At 34.3% G+C, this 22,499-nt stretch overlaps 2 protein-coding genes across 4 annotated transcripts in view; one reads left to right on the top strand and one right to left on the bottom strand.

The window, feature by feature from the left end:
* The window catches only part of LOC145278252 (uncharacterized), an 81,091-nt gene extending 66,410 nt beyond the window's left edge, over positions 1-14,681 (bottom strand). Inside the window, exons 1-3 of the mRNA XM_080130541.1 lie at positions 14,493-14,681; positions 10,292-10,717; positions 9,858-10,074 (exon numbers count right to left, since the gene is read on the bottom strand). Of these exons, the coding sequence (XP_079986667.1) occupies positions 9,858-10,074; positions 10,292-10,717; positions 14,493-14,681 (832 nt within the window). The remainder of the gene's footprint in view (positions 1-9,857; positions 10,075-10,291; positions 10,718-14,492) is intronic.
* The window catches only part of LOC145277978 (oxidative stress-induced growth inhibitor 1-like), a 204,298-nt gene that overhangs the window by 109,402 nt on the left and 72,397 nt on the right, over positions 1-22,499 (top strand). Inside the window, exons 1-2 of one of the 3 annotated variants that reach the window (XM_080130118.1) lie at positions 18,512-18,747; positions 20,706-20,871. The exons of 1 other annotated variant lie outside the window; for it this stretch is intronic. The gene's annotated coding sequence lies outside the window, so the exon portion shown is untranslated. Of the gene's footprint in view, positions 1-18,511; positions 18,748-20,705; positions 20,872-22,499 lie in introns of those variants that run through there. One more of the 3 variants, XM_080130117.1, reaches the window with a different exon arrangement.

The following is a 22,499-nucleotide window of genomic DNA, read 5'->3' as shown; positions in this document are numbered from 1 at the left end:
GCAATAGTACTCCATTTTAGGAGCCTAGTAGAGGATGCCCTTTTTTCTTCCCTGCATCCTCTTTCTCACAGAAGACGTTGCGAGCTTGTCTCTGTTTTATTGTTATTTTTATAGTAAGTGCTCGTCTGAGCTCCAATCTATCGCCCCCCCCCTCGCCAAACATTCACGAGAAACACTCGTTTGGCTGTAAACACTATTAATAATTTCTCTCACTCTTTATCTGTGCCTAAACCTAAACGTAGATTCCATGAACAAAGCTTCTTTCTTAGAACTGCACACCTGTGGAACTCTCAGTTTACCTGCTTTCCAGCTGATTACAATATGGCCGTCTTCAAGTCCAATATAAACAAGTTCTTGATGAGCTGTTCTCCTTCAGTAATCCAATTTACTAAATGTACGCTTCTAACGATTACTATGATATTGTCCTTTTGACTAATGTACACACTTTAACCCTTATCCTTGAGTGGCCTCTGGGCCTTGATAAGCGGTGATTCCTTTGTAAAAAAAAAAAAAAACATATTTGACTCCAGTGTAAAAAAAAAAAAAAAAATACGGCGTTTACATACTCATCATAATTAGTAATTAATCAATGTAAACAAATTCTCGTTGAGCCGTCCTCATAAATAATCAATGTCTACCCAATTTACACCATTAATGATTACTAAACTACCACCTTACATTCATTAATCCTTTCCTCGATTGGTCTTTGGGCCTTGATAAGTGGTGACTCCCAAGTAAAAAAAAAAAATACAGTAGTACATGCTGTTTATTATTAATCTTCTAAGGATTTTCATATATCATTATGAGTGATTGCTCACTGGCAAAAACCACTTGTATTTCAAACACTATCCATATCTTTCAATAACTGTTGCAAATTAGATTTATCACAATGGCCGTGTTTGCTGAATTCACTTATATAATTTACTGTTTCATCTCTTTGTCCACAGAGTCTACATTGTTTTCTTGTTTGCAACTATTGTTGGTCTTCTGTCAATAAGCCTCCCCCAAGGTTTCAGTACTCTCGCAAATTTCCAATGGAGGTCTAGTTTGTGCTCTTTCTTCAGCTTTTTAATCCTCCTTGATCCTTCAAGACTAGCATACCCACCTGTGTCATTGAAAAAATTAATATGACAGCATGTGTGGTAAGGGCAATTAAATTGGTCAAACAAAACCTGAACAAAATACCTTGAATTAATTAATTGGTAAGCTTAGCGCCTGTGAAATTGAAATAAAAGGCACATCGATCTTGCAAAGAACCCCGAATACAAATACAACCCATAATAATTTTTTTTTTCTTATTCATCCCAAACAAGTCATATTGCCACTTGAACGTAAGCGGTTGCTATTTGGGTCCATGTCTACAGGGGTACTATGAATGGAGTCAAGAAGTGAAATGTCTATTATTACATAAAAGTTTCAGCATACAGTTAGGAAAGCAGTAAACGAGGCTGGGGGCGTGGGCGGGGGTCCAAACTCTAGAAGTTCGATGGAAGAACTGCACGCCTATGGAATTGTCTTCCGTTTTCCTGCTTTCCAGCTGACTGCAATATGGTTGTCTTCAAGTCTAACGTAAACAAGTTTTTGATGAGCCGTTCCATATAAGTTAATAAATTTACCAAATTTCCATTACTAACGATTACTATATTGTCCAATTTCTACTGTACACCCTTTAACCCTTATCCTCGAGTGGCTTCTTGTACACTCTTTAACCCTTGTCCTTGAGTGGCTTCTTGGCCTTGATAAATGGTGATACCTTTGTAAAAAAAATAAATTAAAAAAAAAACTATTGAAGTAGATGATTTTCCAGCATCTAGGGACCTCTACAGTGAAGGGATAGGGTCCTGCTGCTTGTCCAGAGATAGATTACAATAACCGTGTTTGCAGAATTCACTTATATAATTTATTGTTTCGTCTCTTTGTCTATAGAGTCTACATCGTTTTTCAGCTTGCAATTATTGTTGGTCTTCTGTCAATAAGCCTCCCCAAGGCTCTAGTACTCTCGCACCTTTCCAAGTGGAGGTCTAGTTTGTGCTTCAGGAATATTTACGTTGAGGGGGTAATACCAGTCTCAAAACAAGCAACATTCCGATGATGAGACAGAGGTTGGAACTTAGTTGATAATACGGGATCGATTATATGGGATTCTTTTTTGGACTCTGTCTAGAAGAAAGAGATGAATGGTAGATGCACCAGCCCAGATGTGGTAAGAATACTCCGTTTATGGACATACGGTGGCTTTGACACTATCAGGTGTAGTTTATTGTAGAGGAAGCCCACCTTCTTTGCACCAGCCTTTGCAATGTCTTCAATATATTTGTTCCAATTCATGTTGCCTGTGAATAAAGTGTTTGAACGTTGGGGCCCTTTAATATCTAAAAATTAACTGAAGGGAACTTTAATAAAAAAAAAAACAGTGTAAATTACAAAAAGGTGATGTCACGACTTATCAAGATTTAGTCGAGGATAAGGCTTAATGAAATGCTTGCCGGTTGAGAGCTGGAAAAAAAACCTTATAAAAAGATTGAGAACGATTGATGTTCAAATACGCATGGAAATGAATCATGACATGAATGTGCTGATTTGAAAACGACCCTGTTGTAATCTGCAAGGAAACAGTCCCCTGATAATGTGCGCCATAGACGGAAACCCTTGTAAAAAAAAATTTTTTTTTTAATTTCGTCTGACTCTGGCCTCAAACAAAGAAAAAAAATTTTTTTTTTTTTTCATGCTAAAAAATGAGTTTTTGCTGAAAATGCCTTGCAAGAAGGAAGCAGAAATTGGAGCTCAGCCAAACACTGTTCATGGAAGAAATAGTGGAGTAGAGAGAAACTCGCAATGTCTCTTCTGTGAGAAATGAGATTTAATGGAACTCAATAGGTCAACCCTACACTAGATTTAAGTCGATTTTGAACTCTGTCGAGGCAACAAAAAGCGCTCTGAGCAATGCCTCTCCCAATGAAGAATATTATTGGGTGGTTCGAGTCGAAAATGATGAATGGAATGATCCTAGTCTGATTACTCATGACGACGGTCTATGACATTGGATTTGGAAACAACCATGTTGAATTTTCCAATAAAAAAGACTCTTTATTATGTGTTAAAAACTCTAGATATTTAAAAAAAAAAAAAAAAATGCGCATATTTTGTGCGAAGAGCTGTAAGAAAAATCAACAAGTTATCATCTTTTAAATTTTTTATTACTTTCAAACAAATATTCCATCCATCCATAGCATTGAGCCTCGAAGGGGCATAGGCCATCTACAATTTTTGTAGATGCTTTTGTAGCGACCGAGTTCTTTTTACGGGGTGAGGGTGCTAGTCCCACGCCCAACCTTCCCAGAAGGTACATACAGCGCCTAGCCTTCCCAAATGGTCACCCATCTGGTACTGGCCACCCATCTAGTACTGGCCAGGCTCAACGTGGCTTAACTTCGGTGATCTGGCAAGAACCGGTGTGGCAACGTGATTGTGCTGTACATCAAACAAATATGAGGATAGGCAAAATTGCAGCGTACTAGCAGAAACGCCCTTTTCTATAAATATCAATTTTTGGCATTGAACCAAAAACTTTTGCTTACCTGCGCATGCCAGTTGCAGAATTCACGTATTCTCTTTTAATAATGGGTGTTGTTGATCATCCTTGGTCTCAAAAACTTAAAATTGTCTATGCTACTCTCAACTAGAAATATCTCAGTCACCACAGTACCGCATTCACTCCAGAAGTTGTCCTACTTAAGATAAACCCAAATTTAAAAAAGGTTTATTGAAACATAAATAAATTTTTTTTTTCAAATTTGGGTTTAAGTAGGATGACCTACAACACCCATTATCCCCATACTTTTGATTGGCCTTGTGCCTAATTTGTGCAACTTTATATTTTGTTCAAATAAATATTTCAAAGGCGAAATGTGAATCCTGCAACTGGCATGGTGCAGGTAAGCAAAGGTTTTGGCTCAATACCAAAAATTGATATTTGTAGAAAAGGGCGTTCCTGAAAATATGCTGCAATCTTCCCTGTTCTAATATTTGTTTGAAAGTAATATGAAAAAAAAAAAATGTCTTTGATGATTGTTTGATGTGGAAATTTAGCTGGCCATTTTATTTAATTTATGTATTTTACTAATGAGTCGCCGCTTATCAAGGTTAAGAGCCACTCATGGATAATAGTTAATAAGTAGGCCTATGATAAGAGAATATTCTTTTTATTATTTTGACTCTCGAGTATATATATCAGTTAATATCTTATGTTTTTAGAAAGTGGTGTGGTTCTCAGTTGATTAACTGTGTCGGATATATACGACTCATACTTGTAAGTCACAACAATGAAAAGAATATGCTCTTGTCATTGCCCTATTAAGATAGATGTTCCTATTTACTTGCCTCCCCACAAAGTTGTTTTTTTTTAGCCAAGCTCCCCCCCCCCCCAAAAAAAAAAAAATTTTGGATTAGGACCAAAGTCTCAGTCTAAAACAACAGGAAAGATATAGTGTCATAAAAGATAGACTTAATTCATTATTTACTAGATAGGTCATCATTTATCAGATGAATTTTAATGAGATGGAATGAGTGTAAGTTGAAAGATGAAGAATATTATGGGAGGATTTTTTTAATGAATGATGGAATGGACCACATGCAAATATTTGTGGGAACTGTTAATGGCAGGAATCTGTTGATGTGGAATTTGAAAACGATCATTTTCGTCCTAACCAAAAGGCGAAGTTCATACATGGATTGTCAGTCGATGGTGATGAATATGACGAGAGGATTGAAAATAAAAAATGCAGTGAATAAAATTTGGTAACTTATGAGGATGGTTTATGGCGAGTGTCAATTGACATTGGATTTGAAGGCAATCATGTTGTAACCTTCAGCGAAGCAGTCTTGTCGTTGTCGCAACGTATTCCACAGTTCTTGAAAAAAAATCCGGTCATGGAAATTCTGTTTTATTTTCGACACAATGAAGAAGAAAGCAAAGTTTCATGGGAATAAGGATAGAGTATTGTAAAGTTGCGTTCAGTGCACAGGCCATGATTGTGTAGATATCACTTGGATATTGTCCGCTTTTAAAATATGTTTAATGCAAATGACACTTCTGATTAATGCAGATTTCGTATTATATTACATGGGATATGTTTGCTGCAAGGCTAAAAATAAAACCTGTATCAATAGCTATTATGTTATGCATGCATATTCGTAATGCCGTCGTTCAACCATAACCTGGCAAATTCCATTTTTTTTCTCATTTTCACACTTTTGCATCAATTTTCTCTGGCTAATACCTAAATATAAAGTTTTGCATAGGTTTGAATATCCTATATATTAAGTTCCATGTCTGTAGACCAAAAACTTACATAGAAGTTTGGTAGGCAAAATTTTTTAAACAAATATATACAAGCATACATAAATATATATAGAAAGAGGTTTGTGTTTATTATAAGCTTTTTACACAAATATTACGCAAGTATAAATCATGTAGAATATCTGCATAAATATAATTACACTTAACAGTTAACTAAAGATGACCATCCTATAAAAAAACAAAAAACTAATAGGGAATTGATTAAAATGAATGTTTAAAAGAATGTGCGAATTTTGCTAGTGAACCATATATAACGATGTTGTATTTTTTTTTTTTTTAATAAATAGAAAAAAGGGTTTTTAATATTAATATCAATACAAAAAAAAAATTTATAGGAGTTAATAGATTTAAGGACTGACTTCTGTGGAAAGCAACCATTTATTGTTTGATGAGGATTTCTGGGTAAAACCGACCATTGGTTCGAAACATTAGCATGTCCAGTGTTTCGACCTGATAAATTTGTTTATATTAATTTAAAAATAGATCTTGCTTTTCTGTTATTGAGTAATCTTAATAAGCTCCTTAAATTTAGCAGTTATCACTAGGGCTATGACAACAGCATATTCTTTTCATTGTTTTGACTCTCGAGTATATATCCGACACAGAAACAATTAATCAAGCGAGAACCACATCACTCTACATAAAAACATACAAGATATCAATGGATATATACCTGAGAATCAAAACAAAGAAAAAGAGTATGCTATTGTCTTAGCCCTAGTTATCACTATTGAATACCTTTAACTGTATGTGTGTGTGTGTATATATATATATATATACAAGCAAAAGTACCCTTCGTTGACTGGGTTCAAAAACAGCCTACAGAAAATGGACTCTGATTTATGAAAGTATGATAGGTTATGAAAAGGAAGGCTTGTAAATTTGGGTTGAATTTGGGGGTATCAAAACCAAAGCAAAATATGATGAAAGTAAAAATAGACAAACCCCATAATTTATTATACCAAACCTGTTCACACTGAAACACTTATCACAATATTCTGTGGATCTATATTAAAAACCTTGTTAAACTTTGTGACATATTTCCATTCTATTGGAGGTCAGGTGCGAACGAACACCCCATAATTTTATTATACTATATTTCTTCAAACTGAAACATAATTATGAAGTATACTTATGCAGATAGATATAAAAAGTCTTTATTAAAGTTTGTGCCTATTTCCATTCTATGGAGACCAGGCGCGAACGCAGACCCCACAATTTTATTATACCATCCCTATTTAAGTTAAAACATACTTATCAAATATTATGTACATCTATATCAAAAACACTTGTAAACGTTTTTTTAAATTTTTTATTTCCATACTATGTGGACCAGGCGCGAATGCAGACCCCCACAATTTCAATGAACCACTGTTCTGCCAGATCAAACATACCCATTCCTGTGTCTCGATGCATCTTCTATCATTATATGTAATCAGTTTTTTAAAATAGTCAACCATATAGGAGCCTATTCGTAACCAGACACACACACACACACACACACACACACACACACACACACACACACACACACACACACACATTCAGCTTTATATTATATATGTAGTAGAACCCCGGGATACGGTATTAAAAATTAGTAACAAAATACAGTACAGTATATAATACTGGATTATAATAATTATTATCAAATAACATTTCAAATGATACCGTAACCGGGGGCCAGAGAAACATCGTATTCAACATCGTACTCCACAAACCGTATCCTGCGGTTCCACTATATATATATAATACTGTCTGTTTTGTCATTAAACGAAAAAGCACAAAATTATTTTGAGGATTTAAATTTCGTAATCTATTTTATTACACAAATTCTTTTAATGCCGTAGATTCTGAAATATTAAGTAGAGATAAAAGAAGAGTAAACAGGAATGCCTTTCGCAAAGGTTTTATCAACTTAAAAGTATACACGTGTTTTCGAGAATCAATATGGCGGAATCCTTAATTCTGGCCAAGGGGAATAACTACGATCCTTTATTTCTGGAAGAGTCAAAACAATTTATTCTAACATTTTCCCCTTCAACAATAATTAAGTATGGAATTACAGAAGTTAAATTTAGTCTGTTCAGTACTAGATTAAGAAGTCCTTATATTTACTTGGAAATCGTCGCATTCTGGACGATCTCCGCACTGACTCACAAGGATTTTGGTCCTCAGCGTCCACATCTTGGGGATCATGGATATTTTCAGGATCAGGTAAAGGATTCTTCTCCTTCACATAGGTATTGTTTTCGTCAGTTGGCGGTTCTTTAGGGGCTTCAGGGCTTGCAGGATTGTTTTCATTGTGTTGGTCTTCTTGATTTGAAGAGTTAGGAGCCAGGTCTCGCACATTGACAGTAGTTTCCGCACCAGAGGGTAGTCATACATGAGCATAGTAGGGGTTGATGTCTAATAGGGTAGCAGGGGTTACTGGAGGGTCGAGCTTACTAGACTTAGTATGATTTCTGACATATATTGGGCCTGGTTTCGCCCAAGTGGGAACAAAAGTTCCGGAAGAAGATTTACGACTATATTTGAACATTCTGTCATGAGGAGTCGTATTAGTGGCTGTGCATACTAACGACCTAATTGAATGGAGAGCGTTTAGTAGTATATCTTCCCAATGGGGCAGTTTCATGTTGCTAGAGTGTAAGGTCGTTTGGATGGCCTTCCATAAAGTTCCATTTAGTTTCTCAACTTGCTCATTACCCTCAGGGTGGTATCTACTTGTTTTAGAGGTGGCGATACCTTTGCCACGTAAGTAATCTTTGATTTCTCCTGCAAGGAAGTCGGCAGCCCAGTCAGTGTGTATCATATCGGGCATACCAAAAATTGAAAATAGTTGGTTTAGGCATTGGATCACGGTTTTGCTAGTCATATCCTTACAAGGGAAGGCAAAGGGAAAGCAAGTATATTCATCAATTATAGTAAGTATTTGTTACCACGCACAGAAGTAGGTAAAGGGCCTTTAAAGTCGATGTTTAATCGCTGGAAAAGTGGTATAGCCTGTATGAGTGTTCCTTTGTTACAACTGGCAAATTTAGGTTTCAGATACTGACAGGAGGAGCACGAGTTTATTATATTTTTAATTTGTTCTAAAGAGAAAGGAAGGTTTCTTGTCCTGACGAAGTGGTTGAGTCGCGTGACACCAGGATGGCAAAGTGTAACATGCAAGTCACGGAGGTCTTGCAAAGTGTGCGTTAATGCAGAGATGCGAGAAAATGTGTCAGCAGCTGTATTTTCCATTCCTGGACGGTAAACAATACTGAATTTGAATTGTGACAGTTCGATCCGACAACGACATATCTTATCATTTTTAATTTTAGATTTCCTCTTATTATCAAACATAAAACTGATGCTCTTTTGATCTGTAATAACTTTGAAATGTCTCCGGAGTAGGAAATGTTGCCACTTTCGGAGAGCTTTGACAATCGCAGCAGCTTCTTTTTCGACAGCATAATGTCTAATCTTTTAGTGTCCGAGAAAAGAATGCAACAGATCTACCTTGTTGGTTTAGAGTAGCAGCAATGCAGTAATTACTGGCATCAGTTTCTACTACAAATTCTTTATCCAGGTCAACAGTTATAAGGGTAGCATTTCTTAAGTTGGTCTTCAGTGTCTGAAAAGAATTTAGAATAGACGGGGGCAGTGGAAACTCCTTGTTATGGTTGAGAGGCAGTATCTTATCAGAAAAGTTTCGAATGAATTTACTATAGTAAGAGAACATACCAATTATTCGTTTTTGAGACCGGAGATTTAGAGGCGGTGGCATTTCAAGGAGTGGGTTTAGCCTCAGGTAATCAAGAGCAATTTGGTTGTTCTGGATTGTGTAACCAAGAAGTGTGATAGAAGTGGCAGAAATGATGCTCTTACTTTGATTGAGCGTGATGTTGTATCTTTTCGCTACATTATAAAACTTTTGAAGGTTGTAGTCATGCTCTTTTTGATCCTTTCCGCATATTGTGACATTGTCTACATACACAAAAGTGTCTGTTAATTTTTCTCTTTCTACAATGCCATCGATGCATCTTTGAAAGGCACTTACTCCGTTAGTGACGCCAAAAGGGATACGAGTAAATTGGTAAAGTTTTCCATTTACTTCAAATGTTGTGTATTTCCAATCTGCGTGACTAATTTGGATTTGATGGTAAATAGATTTCAGGTCGGGTGTTGTAAAAACATATCGAGCTATGTCATCAATCATTTTATTAATGTTGGGCAAGGGATAGACATCCATTTCTGTAAATCTATTTATGGTGTCGCTGTAGTCGACCACAATTCTTTCTTTTTGATTCTCGTTTGAGGTTACTAAAACTTGGGCTTGCCAAGGAGATATAGAGGGCTCTATTATGCCTTCCCTCAACATTCTGGCAGTTTCCTCTCTAATAAATATGTTGTCAGTGAATAAGTGACAACGAGATTTGGTGGCAATAGGGGACGTCCATGTAGAAAGATGAGAGAAAAGGAGAAATTTTGATACATGGAAAACTGTCCCTCTTACCCATTGCTCCGATAACAAGTTCTTCCCCGGGACTATCGAATTTCAGGGTCACAGTTTTATATTGTTTTAGGTCTTTTGTGATAATCATATCAATGAACAGGTCCTTAATTACTTCCACTGTCATGGCGTAGTGGTTTTTACTGTTTAGGGAGATGTCAACAATAGTTTCGCCGATGATTTTGGCATGATGATTAGGGTCCGCCAGTGCTACGGTTTTCTGTTTGGGAATAATAAAAAGTTTCAGCTTTCTTGCTGTATTTTTGCTGATAAACGTCCTCACGCTGCTGGAGTTTACCATAGCATTCACTACTTGCCCATTTATTTTGCATTTTGTGTATGTAACGTCTTTGGCATCCGTTCCTAGTCAGGAGAGATTGGGGTGGGGGGTCCGGGTCGTATAACACAGCAGCAGTGGAGAAGGAAGATTTACATACCTTTGCCCAATGGCCATTTTTCTTACATTTCCTACACTCGGCGTTAGGCGCAGGACACATCGCCCGTGAATGTCGTGTGTTCCCACAGAAGAAACAAATTCCTTTGGGGAGGTTATTTCCTTTTATAGCGGCTAAGGGAGTGTCTTCTGGTTTAATTACGGTAGCGGCTACGTTTGGGTGGTTATCAAAGCTTATCGTATGCTTCTCCGCTTGTTCTAGAGACCTATCCATTGTAAAGGTATCTTGTAGAGTTGAGAATGGTTTTTCAAGTAGGCGCTGACAAATAGACGAGGAGGAGATGCCGCTAATGAAAGCGTCACGGATATATTGCTTTTTCTTCTCCTCAGCACTTACTGCTTGGAATGCGCAAGATTTGGCAAGTACTTCCGGTTGTTGTATGAAATCATCGATAGTTTGTGCCGGTTTCTGTTTATTCGTCAGAAGTTGATGTCGGTTAAATATAACGTTTGAGGGTTTTTATGCAAACAGCATCTAGCGTTTCTATGGCGCCGTTGTAATCTGTAGCATCGCTTATTATTTCGAATATTGTCGCTGAGACTGAATTAATCAAGGCAAACAGATTTTGTGCATTATTTTCTATTTCCCCATTGTTTAAAGTGTGTAAGTAATACTCGAACGTCAATTTCTAATGTTTATAGATTTGTTCTGAATTCGAAGCTGTTGGTTCTGCGTTGAATCTGTCTGGCCGCAGTAGTTTGTCCATTTTTTTTTTTTTTTTTTTTTAATTGATAAAATTGAAAAAAAGAAGAGTAAACAGGAATGCCTTTCGTAAAGGTTTTATCAACTTAAAAGTATACACACGTTTTCGAGAATCAATGTGGCGGAATCCTTAATTCCGGCCAAGGGGAATAACTACGATCCTTTATTTCTAGAAAAGTCAAAGCAATTTATTCTAACAGATTCCGCCATTAAATATTTTTAATAATGTTTTGGAAGTTAAATTCAGTTAATGCTGTATTGCTAATCATTAAATTATTAATTGAACCAAATTGTTATTTTCACTAATTTTGTTAAGGTAATGTTTTAATCTATAAACTGACGTCATTTTCAGACAGCCTTTGACTTTTGACATTTTGAACTTCCGTAAAATTCACACTTAGACGATTTTTCGTTGTTGTGATTGTGCGAAGCCAGAATCTCTCATTTTTGCGGGCTAATTAAGCTACTTTTTTGGACAAACAAGGTGGTATTTTTTATTTAATTCAATATCTTAGGACTTTACTAATTATCTTTTAAAATAGATCCAGAAAACTAATATTTATCTTTCAAAAGATTTTTACAATAAATTTATTTAAATTCAAAATTTAGCCGAATTTGTCAGTTTCCGAATGTCGCCGTGAAAACATTTTTCATTATATTTTTTTTTTTTTTTTTTTTTTTTTTTACTTGTACAAATATTCTTTTTTCTTTTGGAAATTAACTTTCTGCTTTAATCTTTCAAATACAATCAAACAGTAGTCGGAAACCTACAAAAAATTATCATAAACCGGCTTTCAAAACTCTGTCCCCCATTATTATTTTTTTTTTTTTCGCCATTATTGCTCGTACCTATATAAAAATTATTAGGTGTAAATAACTCCAAAAACTATTAACCTTTTGGTGCTTGTTAAGATGCAATCGACAAATCGTTTTTTTTTTTTTATATATATATGTATAGGTTGTTTTAAGCAAAAACAATATTACATACTTAACTGACATGCCAAAAATAGTAATATATTCAAATATTACGAAAAATCATCTATAGCGATAGACTTTCTAATTTTTTTTAAATAACACAGTAGCAGTTGTTTCACTCAATGAGTTTTCGTAATTTTAGGATATATTTCCATTATCAACATGAAAAATAAGTACGTAATATTGTTTTTGCTTAAAACGATATATTTAAAAAAATTTTCAACTATAGCTTAATAAGCCGCAATCTTTTAATACAAAAGATTTTATAAGAATTTTAAAGCCAGAAACAAATTAAAATTTTTTTAAACGTTATGAACTAATCCTCCTTTTTTTATTTTAAACTATTAATAAAATATTTTAAAAACAATGGTCAACTTGTTTACGAAAAAACGGAAATGCATTCTGGTGGATTTCATTTTGTAGTTTTCTTTCGTAGTTTTCTTTCAAATGGGATTTTTCAATTTCTTTTCATTTTATGCTTTTGCAGTTTTTTTATTTCAATAAATGGAATGATAGTAATTTTTGGGGGATCGCAAGTTACGTAGATGCACGAAACACAGGCACAAGAAGTGGTCACACAGTTTTTATTAATTAGTAGAAAGAAGTTGTAATACTGTTTCTTAGATAATATCCATTTTTAATAGCTCATAGCATTTATTTCTTCCCAAAGTGAGAAATGTGACACAAGGATCTGAAAGTGTGATTGAAAAGTCAGCGCATGGCATTCGTTAGTATTTTCCGGTAGGGGCGCCTCGGGCGATTAACAATAAACTAACCCCTTCTCAAATAGGGAAGGCAAAGCATGGGAAGGTGGACCTACTAGAACTGCACATGAGCAGCAGCATACTGCAATCAATATGGAAAAGGTCATTACAAGAAGGGTCGAGACCAGGGTTTTTCAAACTTCTTGACTTGCTGATCCCTTTATATTTCAGGCTTTACCTTAGGGATCCCCTTATAAACGATTATGAAATTGACTCTCCGGCAGTAAAATGCCCGATTGCTTGATATTGCCTTTCTTCCGATAACTGTGGCATGAAAACGACTGGGTGTAATCTGCATTTCTCATTGGGTTTTTAATCAGCCGTAGGCTGAAGATCGACCATCTGTGATTTTTATTCTAGTGATAACAATATTAACAGCTAGGAACGAGAAAAGTCCATAATGTCTAAAATATTAATATTAAATGAAAATAGCAATAGTATTTAACAAATAGTTTTATTGTCAATTACATACACGTAGGATTTTTCAATACACACTTAGTGAGAAGGATGTGCTTGCTTGCTTGGCTTTGCACAAACTGTCAATTCTTGGTGATATTACTGACAAACATACACGTAAAACACTTCCTGGAGCAAGTCTGGATCTTTATTTCTTTTTTATATTGGTCAGTGCCGAAAATCTTAACTGCCTTTCGAGATAACAATGGATATTCAGAGGCTACAGTGAGCCAGAATTTCGAAGTTTGTTGCTGCATAAAACTTCTGTCGCATGAAATTTCAGCCAGTTCTTCCAGTTCATTTCCTGTGAGCATGCTATCAGCTATTTCAACATTAAACGGATTTCTGATCAGTCAAAATTTCCAATATTATCTGGAATATCTTTCGAGAAATATTTGTCAGAAATGTTCGGCTAGTGATATCAAATGTCGTTTAACATCTACAATTATCAAATCAACATTAACTGAATCATTGTTGCTGAGATATTCGTCCAGTGTAGGGAACATATCTAAAGTTTTCTTAACTTTTGTAGTCCATATATTCAGTTTTTTCTTGAAGGCTTGCATTTTGTCATGACTAAATAAAATATTTGAATTTCTTTCTTGTAGAGATAAATTCAGTTAAGTTTGTTGAATATATCTGCCAGATAAGCAACTTTGCAAAGCCAAATTTTATCGCTATTATCGAAGCCATTTCAGCATCATGAACACACAGAAACATCAACAGTTCTTCTCTAAGTTCAAATAAACACTGAATTACTTTACCTCGTGATGGCCATCTTACCTCTGTATGAAACAACAGGCTTGAATGTTCAGCTCCTATCTCACCACTGAGTATTGCAAAGAAAGGACTAAACAGTGGTCTGGTTTTAATGAAATTTATCACTTTAATACAAGATGAAAAAACTTCGGACAAAGAAGTATCCATTTTTTTGGGGGGGGGGGGACAACCAGAGCTTGTCGATGAATCATGCCATGTTTTGCAGTGATATTAGGTGCTACTTTTTTAACATGCCTCACAACACCTGAGTGAATACCGGTCATTGACGCTGCCCCATCTGTACATATGCCAATACACTGGCCCATAATAAGCCTGATTGAGAAAGAAAAGAGTCCAATACTTTAAAAACTTCGTCACCAGTTGTTCTAGCGGACATAGGATGGCAAAATAGAAAATCTTCAAGCATTTCACTTTCCCAACAATATCGCACATACACCATAAGTTGAGATCCATTGGTAATATCTGTGCTTTCATCAAGTTATAATGAAAAAAATGCCCGTTTTAACTCTGTCAATTAACTGAGTTTTTGTGTCTTCTGACATATCTTCTATTCTTTGCACAATTGTGTTACCTGACAGTGGCACAGCTGTCAATTTTGCAGCACATTTTTCATCCAAAACTGCCTCACACGTGTCTATTGCACAGGGCAATACAAGTTCTTCAGCAATATTATGGACCTTCTTAGCACGAACCATACTCAGTTCTCAGTGCCACTAAATAAGATGTCCGTAATAGATTATGATTTGATGTTATTGACATTGCAAAAGATTTCGTCTGCTTTAAATAATCATTCCTTTTTCTTTAAAAAAAAATCTTTTGTTGTTAAATGTTGCTGCAATTTAGCTGGCTTCAGGGCTTCATTCGACAGCAACTGATGACAAAGCAAACACTGTGGTCTGTTAGCATTGGACACACTTTCAATGAATCCAAATCCAATATACTCCGCATCATATTTTTTAAATTTGTTTTTCTGAACAATCTCTTCTGCCTCTGTATCAGATTCTGAGTTGATTTCATCATGAGCTTTCCGTTTCAAAAATTTATCCATGGGTAAAGTTTGCACCCTGAAAAATCAAATTTTGATGAAATATTTTTTGTATAAAAAATGCAAGCTTAGTCATTTAGGAACATAAACAAGTAAAAATCAGATATTCAGACATTAAGAATTCCTGACACGCGATCAATGCTCAAGCCCCATTGTAATCTTGTTCTGTACTATGCAGGAGATTTAATTTTGTGTAAAAAAAACTACACAGGAACACAACGTCGAATATATTTCAACAGCAATAACAAATAACAACTCTTTATATTTTTATAAATGTTCAAAATCATAGGAAAAAGAAAAAATACATTTTATAAAAATGAAAAATTTGGAGTGTAGGATTTGTGCTAATGAAGTACCTTGCTTCCTTTCTCATTGTTGCCATATACGCATTATAAACAAATTTATTAAATGTTCAACTGAAAAAGGATTTTTTTGTATTAAAGAGGTTAAACGTATTTCTACCAGTTATTTCTACCAGTTAGAATAAAATACCAAAAAACAAAACGTTTATTATTTCAAACCCTTTTGACATTTAAAATTTAAAAACTCACACGTCAGTAATTAAGTCAATGCTACAAAACATAAAAAGATTAAAGAAAGTAACGAAAAAAATATTTTTTTAAATAAAAAAAGGCATATGAATTAAGTAAAGTTCTTCCATATGTCAGCCAATAAATAAAATCATTACGAAAAGACAACATATTTTTCATTTGTTTAAATTATGAAGTTGGTTAAAATAAGATGTTATAAATAATAAATAATAAGTATTTTAATATTACAAATTGTAAGTAGGTACTTTTCATTAAAAAACTATCAATAACCTTATTTAAAATTTTTTAATGTTTCTACAAAAAAATAAATAAAATGTGTACCAATCATGATAATAAAAGAAACAAATTTGCTAAAAATACACATTTTGAATTTTTAGTGCGTTAGTTGCATGGTAATAGATAAGTAACTACCAGAATAATAATAAAAAAAAAAAACTTACAAATGTTTAAAACAGATTTTGTTTACCACACATTTATTAATCTATATAAGTATAAAACTCAAATAACTTTGTAACAAGTGATGTAACCCACTTTCCGGTTTATGACATCCGGTTGCGCATGCGTGCATAAACATTAACCCATAACAACGTAAACAAATAAACACAAATCGCTTCTTTTGCAGATTTTGACCTGCGCACTGAAATATTAACGTTATTATTTTGAAATTATTTTTAACATGGAAAGAGTGGGGGTGTTTTGCAACTATTCTTTATTACAACTATATATATTTTCTTACAACTAAACAACTTTAACCTGTTGACAAACATAAGAACAATTGTAGTAAAGCAAAGACTACTGCTACTCTCTACCCGTCCCTTTTCCTTCCTTCCTTCCTTCCTTTTTTATTTTTTGTTTACATTTCTAGATACAAAATAGTTGTGTGAGAACGGTGAATTTGTTGACACATTTACTAATCTGTTTCAATATTAGTTTTATTTTATTTATTTAGGTTTTATTTTTTTACTTCAGGTTTTATTATTTTTTTAGATTTTAAGTTTCTATAACTTGGTTGAAGGATTCCAATATGGGTTTTTCATTCTTATATTTCTCATTGGTAGGTACATGTGCGTTTTTGCTGCTAAATGACTTTCGTTAGCGTTTGATTCGTAGGAAAATCATGTTTAATTTTCGAGTTTTGAGCGATTATTCAGAAAAATAGGTAACTTTACACGAATAGGGAGGATTTTTTTTTCATGTTTGAGTGATCCGTTCATGATTTTTCATTTTAATATACTTTCATAGAAATGTTTCTGTTATGTCAAAAATAAAAACTATTTTCTTTACGTCACAAGTGTCACGCTCCTACATGAATTCCATAGCTAATATAACATACTGACCGAACAGGTCACGGGTAGTCTAGTTTATTATTAAAAATTTATTAAATTAAAACCATCAGAGGAAGTTCCATTAAAGGAAGAAGCTTAAATTTAACTACAAATTAAAATTTTAGGTACATACATCTAAAGATTATAAGACAAATTTCGATTAAAAAAACATATATAAAATCAAATTACCCATAAAAAAAGTCTTGGCTGTCTGGCCACAGACCCCATCTTGTCCTTGCGGACCCTCTGTGGACCACAGTTTGAAGACCTCTGGTCTAGACTGCATTGATTTTTGTGCTGAGGCAAAAGCTCCAGCGGCATGAGACTCCTCAACAAAATGCTTCAAAAGAGGCCAACATGGCATTAAAAATACATATAGAGTTCTTAGTAAGGTATTTACTTCCATCCCCCAACAGGAAAATGAGACAAAAGGTCAGGAAAGTGGAGAAGGACAAGCCATTGTCCCTAAACACGCGCGGGGGGAGGAGTAATCTGGCCTAACAAAAATTGCCTGGGAAGCCCCGTCAGCATCCCCTGGTTGAAGCACCTCAGATAGTAAACATTAAACTTACTCCCCTCCTTGAAAGACGGGAAGCAAGTTCTGGGAGCGTGGACCTCCTAGCCCTACTCGGGACTTTGCAGCTTTAACCTCAGTCAACAGCAAAAAGGTCATTAAAAAATAAAATGGCCTGTTCCGGGATCAGGAAACCACCTTCCTTAAATGCAGAAGGAAATCCTGAGAACATGTTTATCAGAAAGAACAGTCGAAAATAAGTCCTACACCATCCACTATAACTATGCAATTCCTACCGCTACGTACCTTGAAAACGGAGCCATGGGACAAGAAAAAGAAACAGAGCTGAGAGGGGGGAAAAGATAATGAAATAACAAGGTACTATATATGACATGAAAAGAAACTGGAATCTTAGGAAGATCTCCATTATTCCACTAATTATAGGAGCAACTAGACCCATGAAAAAGAATTTCAAAAGCTACCTGACAAATATACCCGGTGAACCAAGTGCAAGAGAGATTCAGACAATTGCACATTAAGGGACAGTCAGAATCTTAAAAAGATCTCTCGGTTGGAGTATCTGAATTAGCGGGTGGATGTCTTGCATCTGGTAGGATGCCCCATCCCCAGCTTGAACAATATGAAAATTAAAAAAAAAAAAAAAAAAGGGAGGGTAGATTATTGTCGATCACTTGAAGGGCCACAATTGAGGTATGTACCTCATATAGAATTTAAGTGTTAGACCCAGGTAGGGAGGTGGGGGGGGGCTTGATTTCTGAGGACTTTGGCTGTGAAATATCAATGGGTCTGATTGCGGCAATGTTTGCAAGCATACAGCGCTCCTTTAAGGAAGTTGAAGGAACTTGATTTATAATCTTGATCTGGGGCGGGGGTTAATAAATAACGTGCGGACAAACAGATGGAGATTTCAACTAAAAAAGAAAGGCCGAAACGTTATTCAAATCGATACGATCGAACATTAAATTAAAATAAAAATAAATAAATAAATAAAAAAATCGTGGCCGGGCTTGTGTTTTTATTTGTCAAAATCACCACCTGTGAAGTGGGAGTGTCTTCGATGGCAATAACATTGAGGAGGGCATTAAGTAAAGATCTGCACCAATCGTATTTAAGTTGGTCCACTAAAAGGCCATCTTTGAAAACCCTTCCCTCGATGAGGGTTGGGGTGTTACACACGAACAGATAAAAAAACAAAACAAAAACTAAAACCTTGTGCCTGTGTTTTGATTTTTTTTTTTTTTCTTTATGCGATTGCTGAAAAGTTCTCTTCGCCTAATGTTCTTTGCGTTGCGTCGACAACATCTGGTGAGTGATGCAATATTTAATTTTCGCTAGTTTTAGTTGTTCGCGTTAAACATGATGTGGGCTTTAATTTTCTTTTACAAAACAAAACAATGATGACAAATATACAGCAAATAAATATTACCAAAGGCAAGAAGCTAATCTTCTATATACCTGGATAATTTTTTTATTTTTAATTTTTTAACTTATTTTTTGCTTAGAAACAAAAATAGTGTCAAATCTGAGTTAGAACGAAAAAAAAAATAATAATTGCGGTTTTCTTATAACAATTTGTACCCTCGATAATCGCTCAAAAATAGAACATTTAACAATACTAGTAAAACATTACGCATTGACATTATTGATGATATTTATTGACTGGGTTTCTCTACCAGTATTTGGTTTACTTTTCGATTTTTGAGCGATTATTGAAGGTTCAAATTGCTGTAATAAGATCGTCATTTTTCTTTTCGCTCTAACTCAAAACTTGACACTTTTCCCGTTCCAAAGTAAGTAAACGTTGTAAAATAAGTTAAAAACACAAACTAATTTATCTTAACTTTGACATTTATTTATTGTATATGCAATTTTTGTTTTCGCTCTTTTTTTTATCCACTTTTTTTTTCCATTTTTTTATTTTTTTTTTTTTATTTATTTTTTTTTTTTTTTGCGAATTTTGACTTTGCGAAAAGTTTGGTCTGTCACCCTGAGTCACCCTCTCCCCTATCGCCTCCCGTTATTTTTTCATTTATTTACGACTTTTTTTAAAGGTGCTTTTGCATTTAACAACCTGCATTGTTTTTTAAATAGTACATTCAAGTTCAAGTTTTATTTGTTTATTAAATTATTAGGTGAAAGTACAGAATAGTTACAAAATAATAATGGCGCGGTGGGATAGAAGGGTGAATGTGAATGAGCCAACGTCAAAAAATATTGATTATTTTTTTTTTCAATTTTTGTTTATATATAATCTGGTAGCTTACTTTTCAATCGATAATTATCCGCAGAAATAGTTGAAAAAAGACGAAAAGAAAAAAAAAATTGTAAGCGGGGTGCCGATTGTTCAATTGCATCTTATATATATATATATATATATATATATATATATATATATATATATATATATATATATATATATTCTACGTTACGCTGGCATTCTTTTATTTATTTATTTATTTAATTTTATTTGTTTATTTATTATTTTTTAGTTTTGATAAGGAAATTTAGAACCAACGTCTTCATCCTATTCTATTCTGTATCTATATTTATACATTTTTTCGAAAAGTTTAGGGACGGGGGGGGGTATTTCTGACTATTAAGAGGAAAACTGTCCAATACTCATTCAAACTAGCACTTGTGGCGGTAATTAAAAAAGAAAATACAGAAAATCTGCCCGCCTGTGTAACTCTGTTCCGCAGGCTTATTTTCCAGCTGACAACAACCTGATCGTCTTCAAGTCCAATGTAAATAAGTTCTTGTTGAGCTGTCCCCTTAAATAATCATATTCTACCGAATTTTCACCACTAACGATCACTACGCTGTTGTCTCGGTGACCACTATTCAATAAACCTTTATCCTCGAATGGTCTTCGCGCCTTGATAGGTGGTGGTGGTCGTGGTGGCTCCATTGTAAATATATATATATAAATTAAAACAACAAAAACAATAATTCCAAAACAAACGATAAAATGCAAAAATTTACAATAATACAATGCAACACAATGTAAATATATGTAAAGATTTTTTTTTTTTTTTTTTTTTTTTTAATACATTTTCAGGAATCAGTGTAATTGTAGCTCCTTGTCGGATTTTAACGAGCTAATCATGATAACCATGGGGGCTGATCTATATCAGCAGTCAGCACCTGTTTATTTTATTATTGTTTTGCTTTCGCGCTTTATCTACAGACGAAGAATTATATTAAAATGAAAAGTGATATCCGCCAACCAACGAATCATGCAGTTTTTTTTAAATTACTTGCAGATAACTTCTTTTTCAAGGCAGGTGCTCAAGTGAACACAGGCCTATAATGCATTCCTCTGAAAAGGGCACTTTAAAAAAACAGGAGTAAAAGGAACAGGTGCTTGGATTGGGCACCCCACTTCACGTCCCTGCTAGATGCTGACAGTTTTTGAACTTTTGCCTTGAGGCAAGTGTACTATTTTGATTACTACACTTCATCTTTCCTGTCCTCGGTAATTGAATTAGAAATCTGTCTAGACTGAGGCAACGTTTATTTTTGTTCCATTCTAGAGTGCCTCTTTTTGGGGAGCTGGATTTTCTTCTTATCAAAAACCCATTCTCTGCCCCCGTGGGGAGGCAAATATGGTCAATATATGTTTGTTTATTAAACGCAGGTACTTATAATGAATTGGTATGCAGGGGATTTCAGTTCTTTCAGAGTCAGTCCAGAATATTGACGGAGAATCTCTTTTGTCTCTGAAATGGACGGAGCAGTTTATAATTTGAAAAGCCTTTTTTTTCTTCTTTTTTTTCTTTTTTTTTTTCTTTTTTTTCTTTCTTTTTTTTCTTTCTTTTTTTTCTTTTTTTTCTTTTTTTCTTTTTTTTTTCTTTTTTTTTTCTTTTTTTCTTTCTTTTTTTCTTTCTTTTTTCTTTCTTTTTTTTTCTTTTTTCTTTTTTTTCTTAGTGTTTCAACTGTTGGGGGGTGGGTTCAAAATTCTTTCTTTTAACTTTAACCATTCGCACGTCGGTCTTTTGTACATGAAGAAAGTGTATAAGTTTCGGTTAAGTACTTCGTTCTTCTACCAAAGCTCCGGAAATACCGTTGGGGAAATTAGTCAAGAACTATTTTATCTTGCTTTAACTACTCTTTTATGACTTAGTTGCTTTAAAAAAAACAAAAAAAACTAAATATATATATATATATATATATATATATATGTAGTTTGCTTGAAGCATTGTGTGGGATAGGTATGTCGTAGAGATTTAGAAGGCTATCACAATGCGAGGAATGAGATATAGTCGGTGTTGGTGAGAGAAGACGAGAACAAGTGGCGATTTACAAATCAATAAGTACATACATATATTTTATATATACATATATTTATTCAGTTCTATTAAATACAAATATCTTATGTCTGTGACAATATCCATTATATTTCGGGGGGGAAAATTCCCCTTTTCAAATGGTGGACGTGACAGATCAATTCAAAACATCTTAGATGATGGAGCGGAAAATGAAAACATTCAATTCATTTTCCGCTCCATCATCTAGCATGTTTTGAATCGATCTGTCAAGTCCACCATTTGAAAAGGGGGGGGATATTTTTTCCCGAAATATAATGGATATTGTCACAGACATAACAAGTAAGACATTTGTATTTAATACAACTGAATAAATATATGTACTTATTGATTTGTAAATTGCCACTTGTTTTCGTCTTCTCTCACCAACACCGACTATATCTCATTTTTCGCATTGATAGCTTTCTAAATCTCTACTACATATATATGAGGATTAGTGCATAGTCTTTCACCTAAAATGGCAGACGACTGTGGTGTCTTATTAATCGTCTGCTATTTTTAAGTGTTCTATTTCGTTCGTTATAGTTAGAATCGATTTATGTATATAAAAAAAAAAAAGTATATCAGTATTAGAAAATATATTTATATTTCTTCAATGTTATTTTGTAAATAAAATCAGTGTTTGTTTTAATTTCAACTGTATTTCTCGTGGTTAACGCGTGAGAACTGGATTCTCTCCCCGAGACTTAACGATAATTTTTTTTTTTTTTTTTTGTAATTATATTTTCCAGA

The sequence above is a fragment of the Euprymna scolopes genome, chromosome 6, assembly GCF_053919585.1.
Source record: "Euprymna scolopes isolate OS-2025 chromosome 6, ASM5391958v1, whole genome shotgun sequence".
Lineage (NCBI taxonomy): Eukaryota > Metazoa > Mollusca > Cephalopoda > Sepiida > Sepiolidae > Euprymna > Euprymna scolopes.
Note: the sequence above shows the minus strand (reverse complement) of the source record. Positions and strands in the feature narration are given on the sequence as shown.